Source organism: Tenebrio molitor, chromosome 7 (assembly GCF_963966145.1).
Source record: "Tenebrio molitor chromosome 7, icTenMoli1.1, whole genome shotgun sequence".
Classification (NCBI taxonomy): domain Eukaryota; kingdom Metazoa; phylum Arthropoda; class Insecta; order Coleoptera; family Tenebrionidae; genus Tenebrio; species Tenebrio molitor.
This window is the reverse complement of record NC_091052.1, coordinates 5,863,978-5,883,133: the sequence shown is the minus strand read 5'-3', so window position 1 is coordinate 5,883,133 and position 19,156 is coordinate 5,863,978. Positions and strand designations below refer to the sequence as shown.

The following is a 19,156-nucleotide window of genomic DNA, read 5'->3' as shown; positions in this document are numbered from 1 at the left end:
TAAACCATTAGCAAGCAACAAATGACTCCAATTTTAAATTATTTATGGCGAGTGCAATAAAGATAAGACGTTTTGTCTCCGCCGCGATTAACGTCGTTTTATAAATAGTTCGTTCTCAGAATCACTTTTCAATTTTCTGGACACCTTAAATTAATATTTCCTCCCCAGAAAATTGAAAATTTCATTTTCCATTAGACCAATTTAAAAAGTTACGATACAATTCACTTAGCGACTTAATTCGATTCGATTATAACGTCAAGTTGCCGGAGTGGAAGCTCGAAGGACAGGTAAATTATTTAGATAAATGGATGGATTGTTGTTGAGATTTGGAACAAAAAGCTGTGCATTTTGATTAAGTAGCTCGGAGGTACGTCGGTGTCGTTTGAATAGGATCGAGTACGTTGTGGGAGTTATTGAGAAGCGTTGTGGTAAAATACTACTACCTGGATGAATGGGGGGCTGCATAAGTCGTAGTCGCTTCAAACAGGATGATCCCTGCTGCGAGGAGCACCAAGAGGGAGACTCCATTGCTGTGAATCATTGATGGCTTCATCTTCCTGGAATTGAAAAGAGGCAATATTTATTTAAATCCGTCTTTTTGTTTGTTTTGTGTACGGACAAGGTCTGTGGGACGTCAAATTTTCTTCTTTATTTGTATTGTTTTTATTTTAATGCGACATGTGTGACGAATGAAGAAAACGCAGGAAGGGCTTTGTCTCCTAACTGTCCCAACCCCACTGTTTGTCTGCTAAACAGCAAACTTCAGTGAAGTTCGGCGGATTGTTTGTTTCACCCCTAAGCTTCTCACATCGTATTTAATTGAGACCGTGAAATATTGATGTAAATATAATAAAACCCAGGATTTGGCCGTTTATTAGATCGATGTCATAAAATATTATTAGAGTGTGAGGTCCTTGTTCACTTCATAAAATGACCTGGTGAGGACATAAATTGTTTGGATTGTCAAATCGGCGAAAACCGGCCAATAAAAATCCGCATTATAAGGATTAAGATCGGGATCTAACGCGCCGACATAATCCTGTCGTGAGCTTTCAGGAACAAGATGAGTGGACTCGCGTACGGGAAGGTTCGACATTTTTCATCTGACTTAATTAAGTTTGTTGCATTTGCATTATTTCTAGACGATGCTCACGGTGAAATCCCTCGACACGGACGTCTCTGTCGAACGGAGAAAAAGCTTTAAAGCTGCGATAAATATGTCCGTACATATCAAAGTAAACAAATTGAAGAGAAACAGTGTAAAAAATCTTCCCAAAAAAAAATACATCTTTTATTCATGACAAATAAATTTCAGGATTGAAAACGCACTAACGTTCTCATCTGTTTATATTAATAATTCAAAATATAAATACTCCAGACTTACTTCAGAGTTGAAATTAACTTGATTTTCCACCTAATTAATGAAAAAGACGAGATAAAATACAAATAATGGCTTCGCTTAAAGTTTTTAATTAGCATTAAACTTGTTTTACATTGTTTTCACTCAGCACCCAGTAAATGTGACAAAAATTCATTGAAAATTTTGTGAGTGCATTCACCAATGTTGGTTTCGAAATATGTAGTTTGGACCCGCTTTAAAGAAATCCACATCTTCGAGTGTTGAAATATATTGCAAATATTCATTTTAACTTTGCAAATAATTAATAATCTCAGCACGAAAAGGGCAAGTTTTGATTTGAGACGAATGAAAAATAGTCATTTCATGAGAAATTGACCACCTGCGGCTGCTAATTTTCGCAAAACATTAAAAATCGGATCGAGTTCCATCCCCTGCTTCGGTTTCCCTCTTTGCGTTTAATAAATCTCTGTGCGATTACGCAGCCTCGATTCATTAACCGAGACGATTTGAAGCGTTTTGTCAGTGGATATTTACGATTCCTCTCCTTCCCGTTCGCTTGAGTGTGCGGGAATAAGAATATTATAATTAAATGAAGCAACTTTTCGCAGGACGAATGCATCACGTATATCCTCGGGGAGCGAATAAATACGAACGGCGCGAAAGTTTATTACACACGTTCGAGTTCTCCAAGTCTCAAGAAAGTCCGATACGCGCGTAGGCGGCATCTTTTGCTAGTTTGTATGCACTTCCTAAACAGGAGTGCCATTAAATGAGCGCGATAAATTCACAAAATGAAATTGATTTCGGCTCGTTACGCACGGATTTATAATGAAGGAAAATCAATGGTAACGAGCTCGTCCAGGCGAGCATTAACAAAACCAACCTGGAAATTGCGTTTTATTCGCGCGTGGCGAAGAAACTTTGTTGGCCGAATTATCAAGGACTTTTTTTCGGAAGAATCTCCTAATTTATTGTACCTAATTTGGGCGTAATGTTTTGACAGAATTTGTAATTGACGTGAACTTGCCCTGCTTCGGAATAACAGCGCTCGGTATTGTGCCAGCTAAATCAAAACATTTACGAAAGGGTTGCAAGCTTAAAATAATACGTATTGGGATTTCCCGAGAAGAAATCACTTTGATGTCCGCCAATTACCGGACAGGAAATGCACGTTGATTAGACATTAATTTAGTGGCGGTTGTTATCAATTTATTCACAAACGAACCATTCAAGATTAAACTTGATTGATGTTCAAATATGTTTTTGCCCCAATTACGTGTATTCCAGGAATACGACAACCTGAATAACTTGTAATTAAAGTTTAAAAAATGAAATGAAATCGACATGTGGACACGGTCGTCATCGCCTTTTCAACAACTCGGACCAGGCAACGTCCGTCGCCAGGACCAGATTTGTACTTCTTTATTTATTTATTTATAATCGAAAATTGTAATGGAAAATTTGTTTCGGTATTGAAGTTTTGTTAGAGATATTTTCATATTTGGTGGCGGAAACAAAAGACTGAGAAATGTCACAAATTTGTATTGTCAGTGTCAAATTTCTCAAAGACGTTCGTGATTTCGACAGAAATGCAGCAAATTGGCAATAAGAAAGTTATTCATCGTCGAACTAGAGAAATAATTTTTAATACGTTTGATTATATGAGAATAACTTTTCCTTTTGAACCACTGACAAAAATTTTCCTTAGAATTTATTTTTTCAGTCTATTTAGCGAAAATTGAAATTTACCTAGACATTCCTTTTTACGGCGTTTATGAGAAATTTGACACTGATAATACAATTTTGTGACATTTCTCAGTCTTTTGTTTCCGCCACCAAATATGAAAATACCTCTATTTCTAATTTGTGCAACTGTGTATTCAACAGTGATGATTTTTTTGTGTTAGGTTGGCAGTAGTAAAACTGGTTGTCAGCATGTCAGCTGTCAATACTAGTCAACACTCATTGTCACATCCATTCACATTAAATTTAGATTAAGTAAGAAAAGTATACATAAATAGGTAATAAGAGTCGGTGTTGAGCTAAGTTTTGTAAGTAAGGTAATAATAATAGTCTGTCATTGAGTTACTAACGTAAGAACATCGAAAATCTTTGCTTGTAATCCATTTTTAATAACAAATAAAAATAAAGTAAGGCTGAAAAGAAAAAGATGACGATTGCAATACCTCGTAAAAAGAGTGTCATCACTCATCATAATTTTTTGAAATTTAAAATCATATTTTCCAACTTATTACACAAATAATTATTTCTTTAGTCTAAATTTTTAGCTTTTGCGTTTTTCAGCTACGGAATTTTCTACAAACAATTTCTTATTTAACTGATTTTCTTTCAAGCCTTTTCAGTATAAAACCGGCAAATATCTTGTACATGTGTTCACATATCGTGAATTTTTGGCTTTTGTGCTGTTTTATCAGCATTCACATTTCATAATGACCGTCCGATATTATTAATGCCAAGTCTGATATTAATAGTTCGTGTGTCCTATCTGGTGGCGTTCATGCCCATCTATATGGAGCGAGTAGATATTTGGCACATTTGTGCTATTTATTTTCACAAAATACGACTGTTCTATAATAATTAAGAAACATTGTGGATATATTTAAATTTATATTTAGTACTTTCAGTATAAACTTTGCATTGCTAGTCATGTGTGAATAAACGTATTAGTTTGATCAACTCATTCGCCTGCCAATTTAAATACTAAATTATACAAAATACAAACTGTTTATAATTTATTATTACGTTTAATTGGAATCGAAACTGTTTGCTCGCTTTCGACGATGCTTTTATGATACAAACGTCGAACAAAAATTACAATGTGAAACAGTAAGTTTTTGTTATTCGCTTTTATGCCTCTTTATTTATCCTCTTATTAATTCACTCAGTAGAAAGAGAGGAAAAATCTCTGCAAACCTAATTTACCGTTTGATTTTATTTTCTTCTTTTCCCATTTACTCAACAATAATATGCTAGAAGGAAAATGAAAATTTGTAATTTTCATTCAGTTGACTCGATACAATGTCAAGCAAAAGTTAACGGGAAATTGTTCAAACGGCAGGCAATTACACTACTTTAATTAATTTCTTGCATCAACGTTGCTCCAAACGTTGATAACATGTTAGACTACTACAAAAAGTTGATTTCACACAAAGCAAAGTTTGAATCCATCCGTTACTCTGCTTAAATTATTTATATTTTTCTGAGAAAAGCATCTCGGAACGCTTGTTTGTCTGTGATCATTATGAAAAATGTTTGTTTTCATCGACAACACGTTGCCAAAAAGAAATTAGCCCACATACAACAACGTCGAATTTAAAGTTAGGTTTATTTTAATTAAATTTTGATATTCGGTGTTCGAAAAGAATAGATCGTTTCAAGGAGACGTAATTAAATTCAGCTTCATCCTTATTAAGTCTGGAAGGGGCGGTTCGCGTTTTGCACAGTAGCATCACTTTATAAATAATAACAACGTAGCGCTATTAAAATGTTAATTTCGGAGAGATTTCAAAGATTTTATAAATCATTAAAGGGAAATTTGTCTCCAGACAATGAATTTTAAATAAAATTGGGTATTATATCAACACCGGGGAAGCGTCAAGTCAAAATTTCAAATAGCGTGAATTATTAAAACGAAATCCGGAGCCTGTTACTCATGAAACGGTAATTAATGAGTGGAAATGGGGGCTACAATGGAGAAATTCAAGTGGCAGTTATGTGTTACCGTTGAATCTATCTGTTATTTGCAATAATTGTATTATCTATTATTTAATTGAAATTTTAAATGTTTTAATTAGTGGGGAATATGCAACCAAAAATACACATGTGATGTCAGCGCTGTCGTAATTTGCAGCACCGACGTGAATATTAATTATTATTATCGAATTGTTCCGACATTATTCGGTTGTTCACTATGGCACAACAATAATCATAAAACAGAGTTTCTAAACAGTTTATTCGAGTATTAATACAAATTTCAGTTCTCTCCCGGCGCATCCACCAATTCCAACCAGTTCCGTTAATTGGTTTATAACGCTTTCGGTTCGATTATTTACCAAAGGATTTCGCTTAATATGAAAAGAAAACAACTAATTTAGTGTATTTTTGTAGACCCATTATCATTTCAAATGCACCCGAACGGAACCGTTTTGGATAAACTAGAGATAAAACTTGGAAAGAACAACAAGACAGTATAAATAATATATTAGCATTATCCGAGTCACATCCTGCAACGAAATTCGAATCTAATTTCAGAAATTAGCATTTCCCTTAGTGAAACAACGGAATCCGTTCTGGATTTTGTTTTTGGAATGCTAATTTTTTAATTTTTAAAGGGGGACCGAGATCTGGGAATTCGCCCAGAGAATGTACCCTGTACCACGTTTTTTTATCTCGTTTCGGGATCTTGTCAACAGTAACGGTTGCGGGTCATATGTCGGGTTTCTCGCGGGAATTGTCTCTATTTATTATTCAGTAATGTTTGTGTCTGTGGAAAGTAACACTGTCGAAGCGAGAGCCACTTGAAACGATCCCCACAATTGCGGCTTAGCCGTCCAAACTCATTTACAACAGAAATTGCATCTGTTTGTTATGGCAGACGCAATCAAACAAAACGGGCGTTGATTAATTTTTTTGTTTAATATTTGAGTGTAATTCGTCTGCTTGCAAATAGTTCAGGTGGCGGGCGGCGGGATTACGTCCATAATTCTTGCTTGTGTCCACATTTATCAGTTTTGCGTCAGAATTAAACTGCGGTAATCCCCAAAAGTAGTCTACGGTTGGACGAGGACAAAAAATAATTGAATCCTTTAAAGTCGATACCGAAGTCTTCTTTACTGTACCTACTAACAATTTAAACTCCTTTGTGTGATTCGAAATGAAATTTTGCGTTTGAAACTCGATAATAAATCGTGGTGAACATGTACAATGGGTCCAAATTGCCGGATGTGCCAATAAAGAATTTCGAATGATTCGTGGTCTTGATTGTGTAATAACTGGTTCTATGGAGAGAGACATTTATTGTTTTGGGGATGGAGCAAAAAATCTCTCATCACGTGGGGATTAAGAGCATAATATGTTGATTAAATATGTAACGAGTTTTAATTGGATCCAAAAGCGGGTTAAGCCGGTGAATAAAAAGGACGAGTGCGGTTCTACCGTATTACTTAAGTAACCGCAGCGAGTTCGGAGTTGTATTGACTTTAATGGTAATAGGGATTATTAAGACATTGCCGACGTGAAGCTGAACCTTTATGCAAACGGTGCGGTTGGAATCTTATTTGCTGAAATCATTTGGGACAGGGATATAATTTGTACTTATTATGTACAAGACGTATTTGCTGTAAACTCAGTTAAACAAGTTGCTAATTTTCAAGGTGGTGGCAGAAATCCTCCACACGTCAGGTGAAACAGAATTAGCAGCATTCCCCTAATAAAAACTTGGAAGCGAAGTTACAAGTTGATAAAATTCCACATTTATTAGATGTTCTCTGGGACTAGTTGAGTAGTTTTGGGAAAAAGTAACGTGAGACTTGTGCAAAACCAGCAACTAATTATAATAATTTGCTTTAAGTCGGGTGTTGTTGTTGACAATTTTAATTCCATGCATACAGTATTAGAAGAAAACTTTACTCAATTTAATTATTTAAATCTGTCTAATGGAGGTTGGCGGCTTTAATAGGCAACCTTGGATTAACACACGTGACAAGTTTATTACTTTGAAGGAACGATGGTGAAGTTCATTAGAACTCGCTGAATCAAATACCATTTAATTACGACATTAGGGATATGACTTCTTTCACTCGACGAATGTTTTATTGCCCCCTTTTAATAAAAATTGCAATTAATTTTGACGGGCAAATTTCAATTTGCCGCTTTAATGAAGTTCTTCATTTTTTATTTCAATGGCCGGTTTGTGTTTTTGGCGTTAATTGACGCCAGAATCCATGTTAATTTTCTTGCGGGTGAACATGTGCAAATGCGAATCAAATGGATTTGAAAGGTGGGTAATAAATATTTTATGGTGCAATCAATATTTCACGACGCATATGTGCCGACTTGAATCTGTTTAAAACTTTGTGCTTAATGTTTGTTTTAAAAGGAAATTCGCTCTCTGTGTGTGAATTCCTGAAAATCTTAAGTGAATCTTAAAAGGTACGATCTGGAAATTTGAATAATGTAGGAGTCAACGTTTCGTAAATTTTGATGCTGTCGAAATGCACATTCCCTAAGGAAGTGCAGGGTCTGCCGATTCCAGCAAAAATAGATTTAAATCCTAAAGGATCAACTTTTGTACTCTACAATTGGCAGTTTATCTTTGTACTTGCATTTCCGATAAAAAAAATATCCGAACTGTTCCCGCTGTAATATTCAGTACAACACATATTTTTCAGCTCAAAATTGTTGTTTTTTATTTTTTAAGGTAATGATCGAATACATAAAATTTAATTTGAGGTTTATTTTGTTTTAGTTAAATTTACGAAGGGAATATTTTACTAGAAAATATGGAAAAAAGAAGCACCGAAGCCTTCTGAATATTGAATGAAAATTTCAAATAATATTTGCTCCGTGCTGAAGAAAATACGGTGACTTAGTTTTTACTAGGGTTCTTTAATTAAAAGTTTACAATGAATTGTTAATAAAAAAATCACTTGGAACTGTTACATCTTTTGGGTTTGCCTTAAAGAAAATCTAATGTAAAACGTTCAATTATAAAATGAATAAAAATTGAAACATGTTATATACTAGAATAAAGAGCACAGGCTTGGCTAGATCCTTAGGGCGTGCCTTGATCCTGGAAGTGGGAGATCATTTTTCATGCACGTTTAATCAATTATAAAATCTTAATTTTCAAGTCGAGAGTTGCATAGAAGCAAATTCACCATTGAAAGAAACCTTATTTAATTATAAGTTTCCATTATTCCTTTTATGTCTGGACGCAAACTTTAACAACTTGTTGGACTTTGAAAGGAGCACCTTAGAAAACATATTTAACTCGGGCAGTGCTTTACTTTTACAAAGATAATTATTTCGAGTTTAAAATGCGTCCCATAAAAGTACATCGTTATAATAAATCAGGAAAGTTTGGAGTCCCGCAAGGATTTTGTTCGTACCCGGGAGATAAATTGTTTTTAATATATCCGTGTAAACATTTTTTGTGCAAATAAATACGAGGCGGGATTACGTATTCACGATAAAATAATTGGCAACAATGAAAACATGGCAATAAAGTTATTAATAATGAGCACTCGTGGGATGATTAGATAAGGTGTCTGCCGCGGATCCAGATCCGCAAATTTTTCCGTCGCGCTTATCGCGGCCAGACTTAAATTTGACAGAGTGGGGTGGAAGGGGGTTGATAATTTACTAGACGACGACAAATCCTATTCTGTTCCTATCAAACTCGAAACTTCCCAAAGGAAAGTGGCCGTAATGTAATAATAACGGTGCATATTTTCTTAAAATTATGAATGATGGATGCCCGTTGGATTTACTGTCAGGCCTTCTCCCTATCAATCTTCGCTAAATGATTTTCTAAAGTCGTGTTTGCACAATGAAATAGTCTCACCTGCACCGCGCCCATTATCAAAATTCAAATGGTATAGATTAAAAAATAAGCCCAGCAGCGAACTTTTCCGCGACTGACAGCCATAAATGACACAATTTACAAGAAATCCATTGCCGAGGGTGGATGATAACGCACCTCTTAACTTGAAGGAATATTGAATTTCGTCGACGTCGTTTCACCTCTCGGTGCAACATTCGATTAGAAAAATTGCGAACATAAAGGAAAATTGAACTTTTCCTGGGGCATTTCGGCGGGAAACAACAATTTTCCGATACATATTTATCGGAGGGGCTCGATCGCGTGCCACTATGACGGGGGGTTAATTTCTCGCACGACCGAAGCATCTCGCTCTGATTTCATCCCTCGCGCTCCTCTAATTCGATCATTTTTAATGGGAGTTGCGGTCTAATAAATTAATTGAGTGTTCTGTTTGGTTTCAGTTAGGGCATTAGTTGGCGTTAATCCGTCTTTGATTATTTTTACAGGCGAGGAAGGATAGTTGATAAAGTTTATCTTCTCGTCGAGTTGGTTGAGGAAATGGAATAAAAATAAAGTAGCCGCATATCGGAGGAAGTTATTCCATCATGTCGAGGACCCGGGAGTGTTACCTAACTTAAAGAGGTTTCGATGTTGTTGTGTCTGCGTAATTTCTCATCTCGGACGTTGCGGGGTGGATGGGGGCATCTGCCGACCGAAATGGGGTAAACTTGTCCGACTTTGATTTGTGCGTGTCGCCGACTTTTCATTAAAATTAAGTCTGGAAACGCTCTAATTAATAACGAAATGACAAAGTGAGATTCGGCAAATGGCAAATCACCGAGGGCGAGGTGGGTTTTAACTGCATGGAAGGAAAGACTTAACTGGAAAGTTTACAACTCAGTTAATCACCACGACTAGATCAATTTAAGTTATCAGCTGAAATCAGACTTTGTGTGATTTCAACACAGCGAAACACGTCGATTACAAATCAAAACTAAAACAAATATTAAAGGTCCAAAGAAAAATCTATTTTATTTGCGGGTAAAATTTATGAATCTTGTAAGGAAACATTCCCTAGAAAGAAGGTGCAGCACGAGAAAAAATAAAAACGAGAAAAAAATTGGTTATGTTTGAAGTAATCTGATAGATGACTGATAGTAAGGATGGAAGGCTTAGGTAAAATGTAGTTAGCCTGCAAAGTATTATATGCTAAGAAGAAAAAGAAAATATTTCGGATGGTTTGTTGGAAATTGGTGGACGAGGCAAAGCTAAGTCCAGCAACAGCAATGAGTCCGAAATATTGTTTTCGTACATTATTTTTTAGTTGATTGCAATAAAAATACTTGTAAAAATATTCATTCCCTTGTCAAAGTGACGTTTGATCCATAATAATTTTGAAAAAATGCGGGCTGATAAAAATTTCCTTAAAACAACCCTGAGTGTTGCCAGGGTGTTATTGATAACTTAACTCTTCTCGGTTGTTGAACGTTATTCATTGCTTAACAACATAGCGGACGAAAAATATTTTTCGGCCTAGGACGAAAAATAATGCTTTGACGAAAAGATGACGTTTTCGTCCAGATATTCAAACCTAAAAATATCACTTTATGATACAATCTACTAAAAAAAATATTTTTGTTTAAATTAAAGACAAAATGCTTTTATTTCTTTTTAATTTGTTTTCTCCTGTTGTATAAAAATTGCTTCAATTGCCGGAAGGTAGTTGCATGTTATCTAGATTTTATGCGAGGCTCTACCGCTTTTGCGAAGCCAGCGCCCAAGAGGGAATGTTTCCCTGTTATGTTGTCATCGAAATAAAAAAAGTGTTAATAAAAAATCATATGAAACTGGTATATGTATTTGAACGAAATAGTTTCTGTGCTTTATGCTTTTCTTATGTGTTGTTGGATCCAAACACAAAGTTGTGATTCTGCACGCAGCTTGTATTTTCAAATCAGGTTGTAAGTTTTCAGTATCTCAGTCGGAAGAATCTTTCAGCGAGTCTTAATTTTGTCATTCTTGTCTATTACGCCCACTTGTTTATGGAGTCGCCTTCGGCATTACAGTACAAACGCTCCAAGGTTCGAGTAAATACTTGACAAAGTCGAAATCTGAGGGCTTTCCAAGTTTCTGTTCCCTATCGATTGTATGCAAGACTCAATCTACCCTATATAGTTGCATCACATGACCGAAATTAAGTTTCGGTTTTATTTACTGGCTACATCTGCGGTTCGTTTGATTCAATTTAACCTGTCAGTGGTGCCTTAAAGCTTGTTTAGTTTGTAAATGGTTTGGACTAGTACACGAACGGTTTGCGCGTGCAAGTATGTGTGAGAGATTTGACGCTTGGAAGAACAACTTTTTAGTAAAACGTTGGATTTAGTTGGATAAAACAGAATTCCGCATGCGAGTTGTTTGACAAAAAAAACCTACAAGGCGTCACACACACGTGTAAGTCTGGCTTTGACCAATCAGGTGACAAATAAATCGATTCAATTAAAATGTGGTGGTTATTGCATCGTGGTAAGATTGAAACTGGAATTTAATGTGACAAGTGCGTGTGTGGTTGGCAGGGATGTGGAGCATTTTGTTGTTATTTTTTTAAATTAAAACTTCTTGTGTGTACTTGTGCGTGACGAACTCATTTCCCGATCCCATCTAGAAGTGAATTTAGAAATGTGCGTCATTTCGAAACAAAATTTTAAACATCCTGTAAATCCCGGAGGAAAGATGGCACATATCTCCACAAAAGAAATCACTTCATATTTAAACGGCTGTGAGGGTTTTGCGATTTCTCTCGAAATTTCAGGGAAATAAGTAAGAATTTTAGTGTCAATTTTACGTTCGCCAATTCAACGGGGGCATAAAGCGGATGGCTTTTGTACAGCCCGGAGAGGAACAAGAAAAAATAAGTCAAGGAGGCTTCATCCTCATTTCGTTGTGCTATTGTTCCTTATGAAAAACTTTACTAATATGATAAGGCAGCTCAAGTAATACGAGATGACATAAAAGAGAGCCGGCTGCCCGTTTTAGAAGTTTATCTCATTTCTGGTTTACTTTTACAATCCTATTGGTCCACAAGAATGGTTGGCTGAAAAGTGTCCCGGTGGACCGTTGTTCTTAACAGAGTTTTAACCGTTGACCATTTCGAATCTAATTCGGTTTGTGACATCCCCGATTGGGTTAGGGGCTTGTTTTGTCTATTACCTTGGGTTACCGAACTAGAAGAGATAAACATGCCAGATTATTCGATTCAAATTAAGGGATCAAGCGAAATTTCCCTCGAGTTTTATATTGGAAAGGAGACGGAGCGGCTAAAGGGGGTTGTTCGTCAGGATCAAGTGCCCGATGGATTTGAGCCGAAGTAATAAAACAATCTGCAGCGATGGCTCTTATTACACGTTACCTATTAAACTGTCACCTCTTGTCATGTGACAATTGTAACACCTAATACATTGATGCACCATCTCAACATCCACGTGCCACTCCAAACATTATTCATTAAAATGTTTCCAAATTTAATACGTACGAATACAGCCTAATAAATAACATTAGAATTTTCGTGGCACCTTTTTCTTTTTCTATCATTCACTATTTCTTCGCTGTATGAGATAATAAGGAGATGAAGAGGTTCCTTCAACTCATTAATGGGGACATCCTTATCTTGATGTCGACTAATGAGGAGGAGTCAAGGTGTTATGTTCTAGCTATTAATAGGTACACATCTTATAGTAAAACAGACATCCACGGAAATTACTAGGTCAATCACCATAATGCAGCACTTCCGTTTATAATACATACTCGTATCTCTTGCATTTGTCTTAGTCTATTGCAAACGAGCATAACTATAGGATGATCTTTTGATTTGTAAACGCTGTTCAAAAATCAAAAAACCATTGTGGTGCAAATGACTTATCTGTCACTGTGATAAGTAATAGGAAATGTCATGAAAAATGTACCACAATTTTTTTTTTAATTTTTGAGCAGCGTTTAGAAGATAATTAAAACTAATATCTATTCACTTTGATTGTGACCACAACGAAAAACATAGTAGGCGCTGTTTAGCTGTGTGCTGCATACGTTTTACACTAAATATTTGTGTGGTGTGAACATGATGTGAAAATGTCAGAATTGTCAAAACTTGACCATGGTAGTAAAGCAATGATTTTAATGTATTTATCAATATTAATAATGGAAATCAATATTTGAAGTAGGAGAAACTAAAAACGTCTGTCTGATTCTGTGATCACGTCTGTTGAAAAGTGGGGTTATATCCAGGTACAGATTATTTAACGTAAAAACTTCGAAATCACCTCATGCAATTCTCGATATTAATGAAGAACGAAGGAAATGGTCATTTGGCAATAAGACAGAACTTTCAATTAGCATTGATTTTGTTTTGATTAATACAAGTACGGGGTGATCAAGAAGGACTGTTTAAGTTGGTAACACTGGATCGCATTTTAAATCGTATAACAGGAGTAACTTCCGGTTGTTGGTGGCTTGTCGTTGTTAATGCTATACCTATATCAGATATTTGTCAAATAAACCAACAAAACATATCCAGTTGCAGTGTTATAAATAACCGAATTAAAAAATTTTCTCAATTGTACTGCCAACTTAAACAGTCTTTCTTGATCACCCGGTATTTTCAGATAAAAACTAATCAGACAGAAAGTTCAAAAAAATGATTTACAGGGGATGAAAAGGCAGAAGGTATCAAACTACAACACTCACTAGCCAAAATGTACAACAAAAAAGCACAAATAGAGTTAACTTTATCGGTGATGTTCGTCTTTGTGAGTTGTTTTCCCGTAGGCTTCAATAAATGTCTCGAAACAAGTCAATATTAACCGTTTAGTCCCAACTTTGAGAAGACGACGTGGCATTTTCTTTTTGAATTGTAAAATTTTGCACCAAAACGCAATTTTATAGATATGCGCACAGTGTACGTCGAAAAACGTTTGCGCAAGTCGTTCTCCGTTCTGTCTTCTGTGAGCGTGACGTTTCTGTCAAAATGGTGCCTCCGAGAGTTGCCAACTGCGACTGGATTTAGTGTTATCTAAAATTCCCTATCAATAACCTAGCAACTGAAAAGTTACTAGGGAGTGTGTTGGAGCGGCCGGTCCAATTTAGTTTATGACGCCGCTTCCAATATTCCTGTCGACAATCATCCCCGGTGCCGGTACGTTGGTGGTCTCTTTCACAATAGTGGGAAAGTCCCGCCATCTGGCTCATGCACATCTTGCAAAAGACCACCAGCGTACTACCCATGACGGAGAGGGGGTGCGAATTCACTTTTATACATTTTCGTTAGTTTTAAGTTAGTTGATAAGCAAATGTAGAACCAGAAACACCAATACATCTTTGCATTAATCTGAAGCATCTATCCTCATTTTGAAATCACGGTCCACATTGTGCGAAACCCCTACGCGTAAAAAGAAAACCCTATCGGACACGCAATTGGCGTGTCATAGGTTCAAACTCCTGGGTGCGGAAACATCCGTCAAACTTCGTAGGAGGCAATTGAACCGAAACATTTTTTGGTCCTTCGAGCCGGATGTGTATCAAAAAGTAGTGCTTCAGTGCAATCAAAGTCCAGTGCAACAATCGAGCGCCCTCGCAGCGAACCAGGATCGTAATCGAGATTGCGACGAATCCATCTGCAGGCCCAGAGGTTCCCGAGGCAGCGACGACACCCCCCGTAGAGCAAAGGAAAGTGCAGGTCAGTGGCTTCCTTCTCATCCACATTTCTTATCACTCACCAACCTTCCAAATTGTGTGCATACCTCAAATTGCGGTTTGAAGTAAAAACCATCGTTTAGTCAGAACGAATTTAGTCATTAAGGCGGTTGGTTACATTACATAACGTTCGGACATAACTTTCAAAATGCCTGAGCTATCATTAGCTGCATTAATCAAATCCAGAGGGGCATTGAAGGCCCGCCTCACAAAGTTTGTTTCGATGGTCGACGAGCTCAACCAAGAAAATCCGAATTTTGATCAACTACAAGTGAGATTTGAGAAATTCAAAAACTTAGAGAGCGAATTTGATAACGTCCAAAAACAAATCGAATTTGAGGTCGATGAAGGAGATGCGTTAGATGAGCAAATCAACTACCGCGAAGAGTTCGAAAACAATTTTAGCGCAGCGGTGGCTCGCGTCAACACAATTCTCAACGCGGCGAAATCGGAAACGCCAAACGCGAACACTCGTCATTCAAATCAATCGGTTACCAATCCGAATTTCGTACCGGTAGCGCTTCCGACTATGAGTTTACCTTCTTTCGATGGAAGCTGGGAGCAGTGGCTCTCATTTTATCAGAGATTTGATTCGCTAATTCACAGCAACGCATCTTTGTCGCCGATACAGAAATTTCAGTATTTAAATTCGTGCGTCACAGGAGAAGCCAGTAGCGTGATCAAATCTTTAGGCATCACCACCGAAAATTATCCAATCGCGATTGCTTTGCTGAAAGAAAGGTATGACGATCAACGTTTGATCATAAAAAATCACATTCGCGCGTTATTCGATTTACCTAACGTCACAAAAGATTCTCCCGCGTCTCTGAGGCAACTTATCGACAAGGTAGATTTGCACTTGAAAGTGTTAAACACGTTAGATGCGCCGACGGAAACATGGGATCTTCTAATAATCCATTTAATCGAATTAAAATTAGATGCATTTACCATGCGGGAATGGGAAACAACCAACAAAAAAACGATGCCAACGCTAAAGGACATGTACGCGTACCTCAAGGATCGCTGTCGCGTGTGGGAAGCGATCCAATTTCACAAAAACCCCGAAAAGAACCGTGACGTTCAATCCAAGTCAAATCCGCAACAGAAATCAAAAGCGCCGTTCACGAGATCTTCCTCCAACTTGGCTACGCAACAACCCTCGTGCAAGTTGTGCAATCAAAACCATTTTATGTATCAATGCAAACAATTTTTAAATTTGTCCGTTTCGGCTCGGATCGCCGAAGTCAAAAGATTAAAATTATGTTTCAATTGCTTGAGGAGCACCTCACATTCCGCGTCCCAATGCAAGTCAGGAGTTTGTAAAATTTGTAATAAAATGCACAACTCATTGCTCCATTTGACGGAACCCGCAGCACCTGTGACAACGAACGCGGCTGAAGACACCCCGATCGTAGCTAACCATCACTGTCATAGTTACGAATCGCAGGTACTTTTATCAACAGTAGTCATTCTCGTACGAGACAACACCGGCCAATATCAATCGTGTCGCGCATTGATTGATGTTGGGTCTCAATCCAACTTCGTAACGGTCGAAACTTGCAAACGTTTAAGGGTCAATTCGAAAGAAACCAACATCCGCGTCACCGGAATTGGTAATGCTAACGGCAGCATTGTCAATAAAATCGCCAGTCTGCAAGTCAAATCATTTCACAATGCGTTCGGTGCTAACTTGAATTGTCTTGTAGTACCGATCATAACTCATTCAGTGCCGGCGGAATCGATAAATGCAAGTCTCCTCCAAATCCCAAATAACATCAAGCTAGCGGATCCGCAATTTCATCGTTCCGGTCCCATAGATATTCTAATCGGTGCTGAAATCTTTTGGGACCTCCTCTGTGTCGGTCAAATCAAGGCCACCAAAGTGCACCCGGTTTTCCAAAAGACCCACCTGGGATGGATAGCCGGGGGCGCAATGCGTCTACCTGCCAAACTTCCGCAAAATTCCGTGACGAATTTACACGTCGTAACCAGCGCAGTGAATCCTCTCGACGCTCGAATTGCGAAATTTTGGGAAATTGAGGAAACTCCGGTTCACAAATCGCTAACTTCCGCTGAACGAGCGTGTGAGACACATTTCATCTCCACCGTTAAACGCGACAATGACGGCCGATTCACAGTCAGACTACCATTCAAAGACAATTCAAAACAGTTAGGGTCGTCTTATGACATCGCTTTGAAAAGGTTACACGGTCTTGAAAGACGATTAAAAAGATCTCCGGATTTGCGCGTTTCCTATCAATTGTTCTTGGACGAATATCAATCTTTGCATCACATGTCACCGGTAACAATTGAAGATCGCGAAATGTTCTCCAACGACGGGTATTTTTTACCTCATCACTCGGTAGTAAAAGAGTCCAGTGTTTCCACCAAATTGCGCGTAGTCTTTGACGCATCGGCCAAAACCTCTAACGGTGTCAGTCTAAACGACAAATTAATGGTAGGTCCGGTGGTACAACAGGATCTCTTTGCCATCATTACGCGTTTTAGGTTGCATAACATCGTGATATCCGCGGATATAACAAAAATGTATCGGCAAATACAATTGGACAAAGAGGACAGAAAGTACCAACGAATTTTATGGCGTCGCGACCCGTCCCATCCGGTTCAAGTTTACGAGCTTAACACGGTTACCTACGGCATGGCGTCATCGTCCTACCCGGCTACGCGATGCATACAACAGGTAGCGCTGGAAGAAGGCTCAAATAATCCCGAAGCTCAGCGGTCAATCATGCAGGACACGTATGTGGACGACCTGCTAACTGGAGCAAAAACGGTCCGCGAAGCGCGCGCGTTACGCGACAATATAGTGGCAATCCTTGACAAAGGCTGTTTCCCGTTAAACAAATGGGCATCAAATTGCCCCGAGCTATTGCCCACGTTAAGTGAAAATGAAGTCATGGTGAATTTCGATAAACATGGCGACTCCAAAACATTAGGTCTATTATGGAATTGCACACATGACGCGTTAAAATATTCCATATGTCAGATCCAGTCAGGAAATCGGGTAACCAAGCGACGAATCTTATCAATCACCGCGCAGATTTTTGACCCTCTCGGTCTTGTGGGTCCGGTCATCCTAATTGCAAAATTAATGATCCAATCGCTATGGTCGTTAAATGTTGGGTGGGATGAGTCCGTCCCAATAAGGATCCTGACTACCTGGGATTCATTCATTGCCAGCTTACCTGAATTGAATCAGTTGGAGATTCCTCGGCAGGTAACTTCGAATCAGAATCCCATTGGATTCGAACTCCACGGTTTTTGCGATGCATCCGAACGCGCTTACGGAGCATGCATCTATATCAGATCCTTAAACACCGCGACACCCCATCAAACCCGGTTACTTTGCGCTAAATCTCGAGTGGCACCCCTCAAGACAATAACTCTCCCTCGCTTGGAGCTCTGCGGGGCGTTGTTGCTATCAAAGTTAATTGCTAGCCTAAGACAATCTTTGAATTTGCCCATCGCGAAGACATGCTGTTGGACGGATTCTCAAATCGTTTTGTCGTGGTTAGCGGCCGAGCCAGCGACTTGGAAAACGTTCGTCGCAAACCGTGTTTCCGAGATTCAGGTGTTAACAAAAAATTGCGTCTGGAGTTACGTCAACACCAAAGACAATCCTGCGGACATAATCTCACGAGGCTGTTCACCCCGCGAATTGATTGATTCTCCATTATGGTGGCACGGGCCATCCTGGTTGTCAAACGAGGCACAGCATTGGCCGAAGTACTGTCAGACGAATCCAAACTTCGCCAACGATCAGGAGTTGCCGGAACAACGACGTGTGGTTGCTGTCGCGATAACTTCCGAGAAAATGTTACCACCAGATTTTTTGACTCGATTTTCATCGTTGCGCAAACTACAACGCGTGTTGTCGTATTGTTTACGATTCGCGGAAAATTGTCGAAAGCCCATCACGAAGCACACCGGTCCCTTGAAAGTGTCTGAATTACAAAGATCAATGCTTATCATTTTAAAAAACGTACAGTATCAAGCGTTTAGTACCGAAATCAAAAAACTCGAGGGCGGTCGTCAAGTCAGCAAGAAAAGTCGTCTGATATCACTCAACCCTTTCCTCGACGATAGCGGACTCATACGTGTCGGAGGTCGTTTAAGAAATTCCGGCGCTCATTCGGACAGCGGAACGAATTTTGTGGGTGCTCGTAATGAATTATCCGAACTTGGCGAAATGTTAAAGTCTCAAAAATTCGAACGCGATGTAATTGACCGGCTAGCCGATCGTACGGTCCGGTGGCATTTCATTCCTCCCCATAGTCCCCATCACGGTGGGATATGGGAGGCAGGTATCCGGTCCGTAAAGTCACACCTTAAAAGAGTGATTGGTCTGACATCACTAACATATGAGGAGATGCACACGGTATTAACACAGATCGAAGCCTGCCTGAATTCACGTCCTTTGACACCCATCTCCAACGACCCCAATGACCTAATCGCCCTTTCCCCAAGCC

The 19,156-nt window shown here is 38.5% G+C and overlaps 1 protein-coding gene across 5 annotated transcripts in view; it reads right to left on the bottom strand.

Moving 5' to 3' along the window:
• Dh31 (diuretic hormone class 2) overlaps nt 1-19,156 on the bottom strand; it is a 36,414-nt gene that overhangs the window by 8,372 nt on the left and 8,886 nt on the right. For 3 of the 5 annotated variants that reach the window (XM_069054794.1, XM_069054792.1, XM_069054796.1), the window contains exon 2: nt 444-557. In XM_069054794.1, coding sequence (XP_068910895.1) covers nt 444-557 — 114 coding nt within the window. Of the gene's footprint in view, nt 1-440; nt 558-19,156 lie in introns of all 5 variants that reach the window. The other 2 variants (XM_069054793.1, XM_069054795.1) reach the window with 1 other exon arrangement.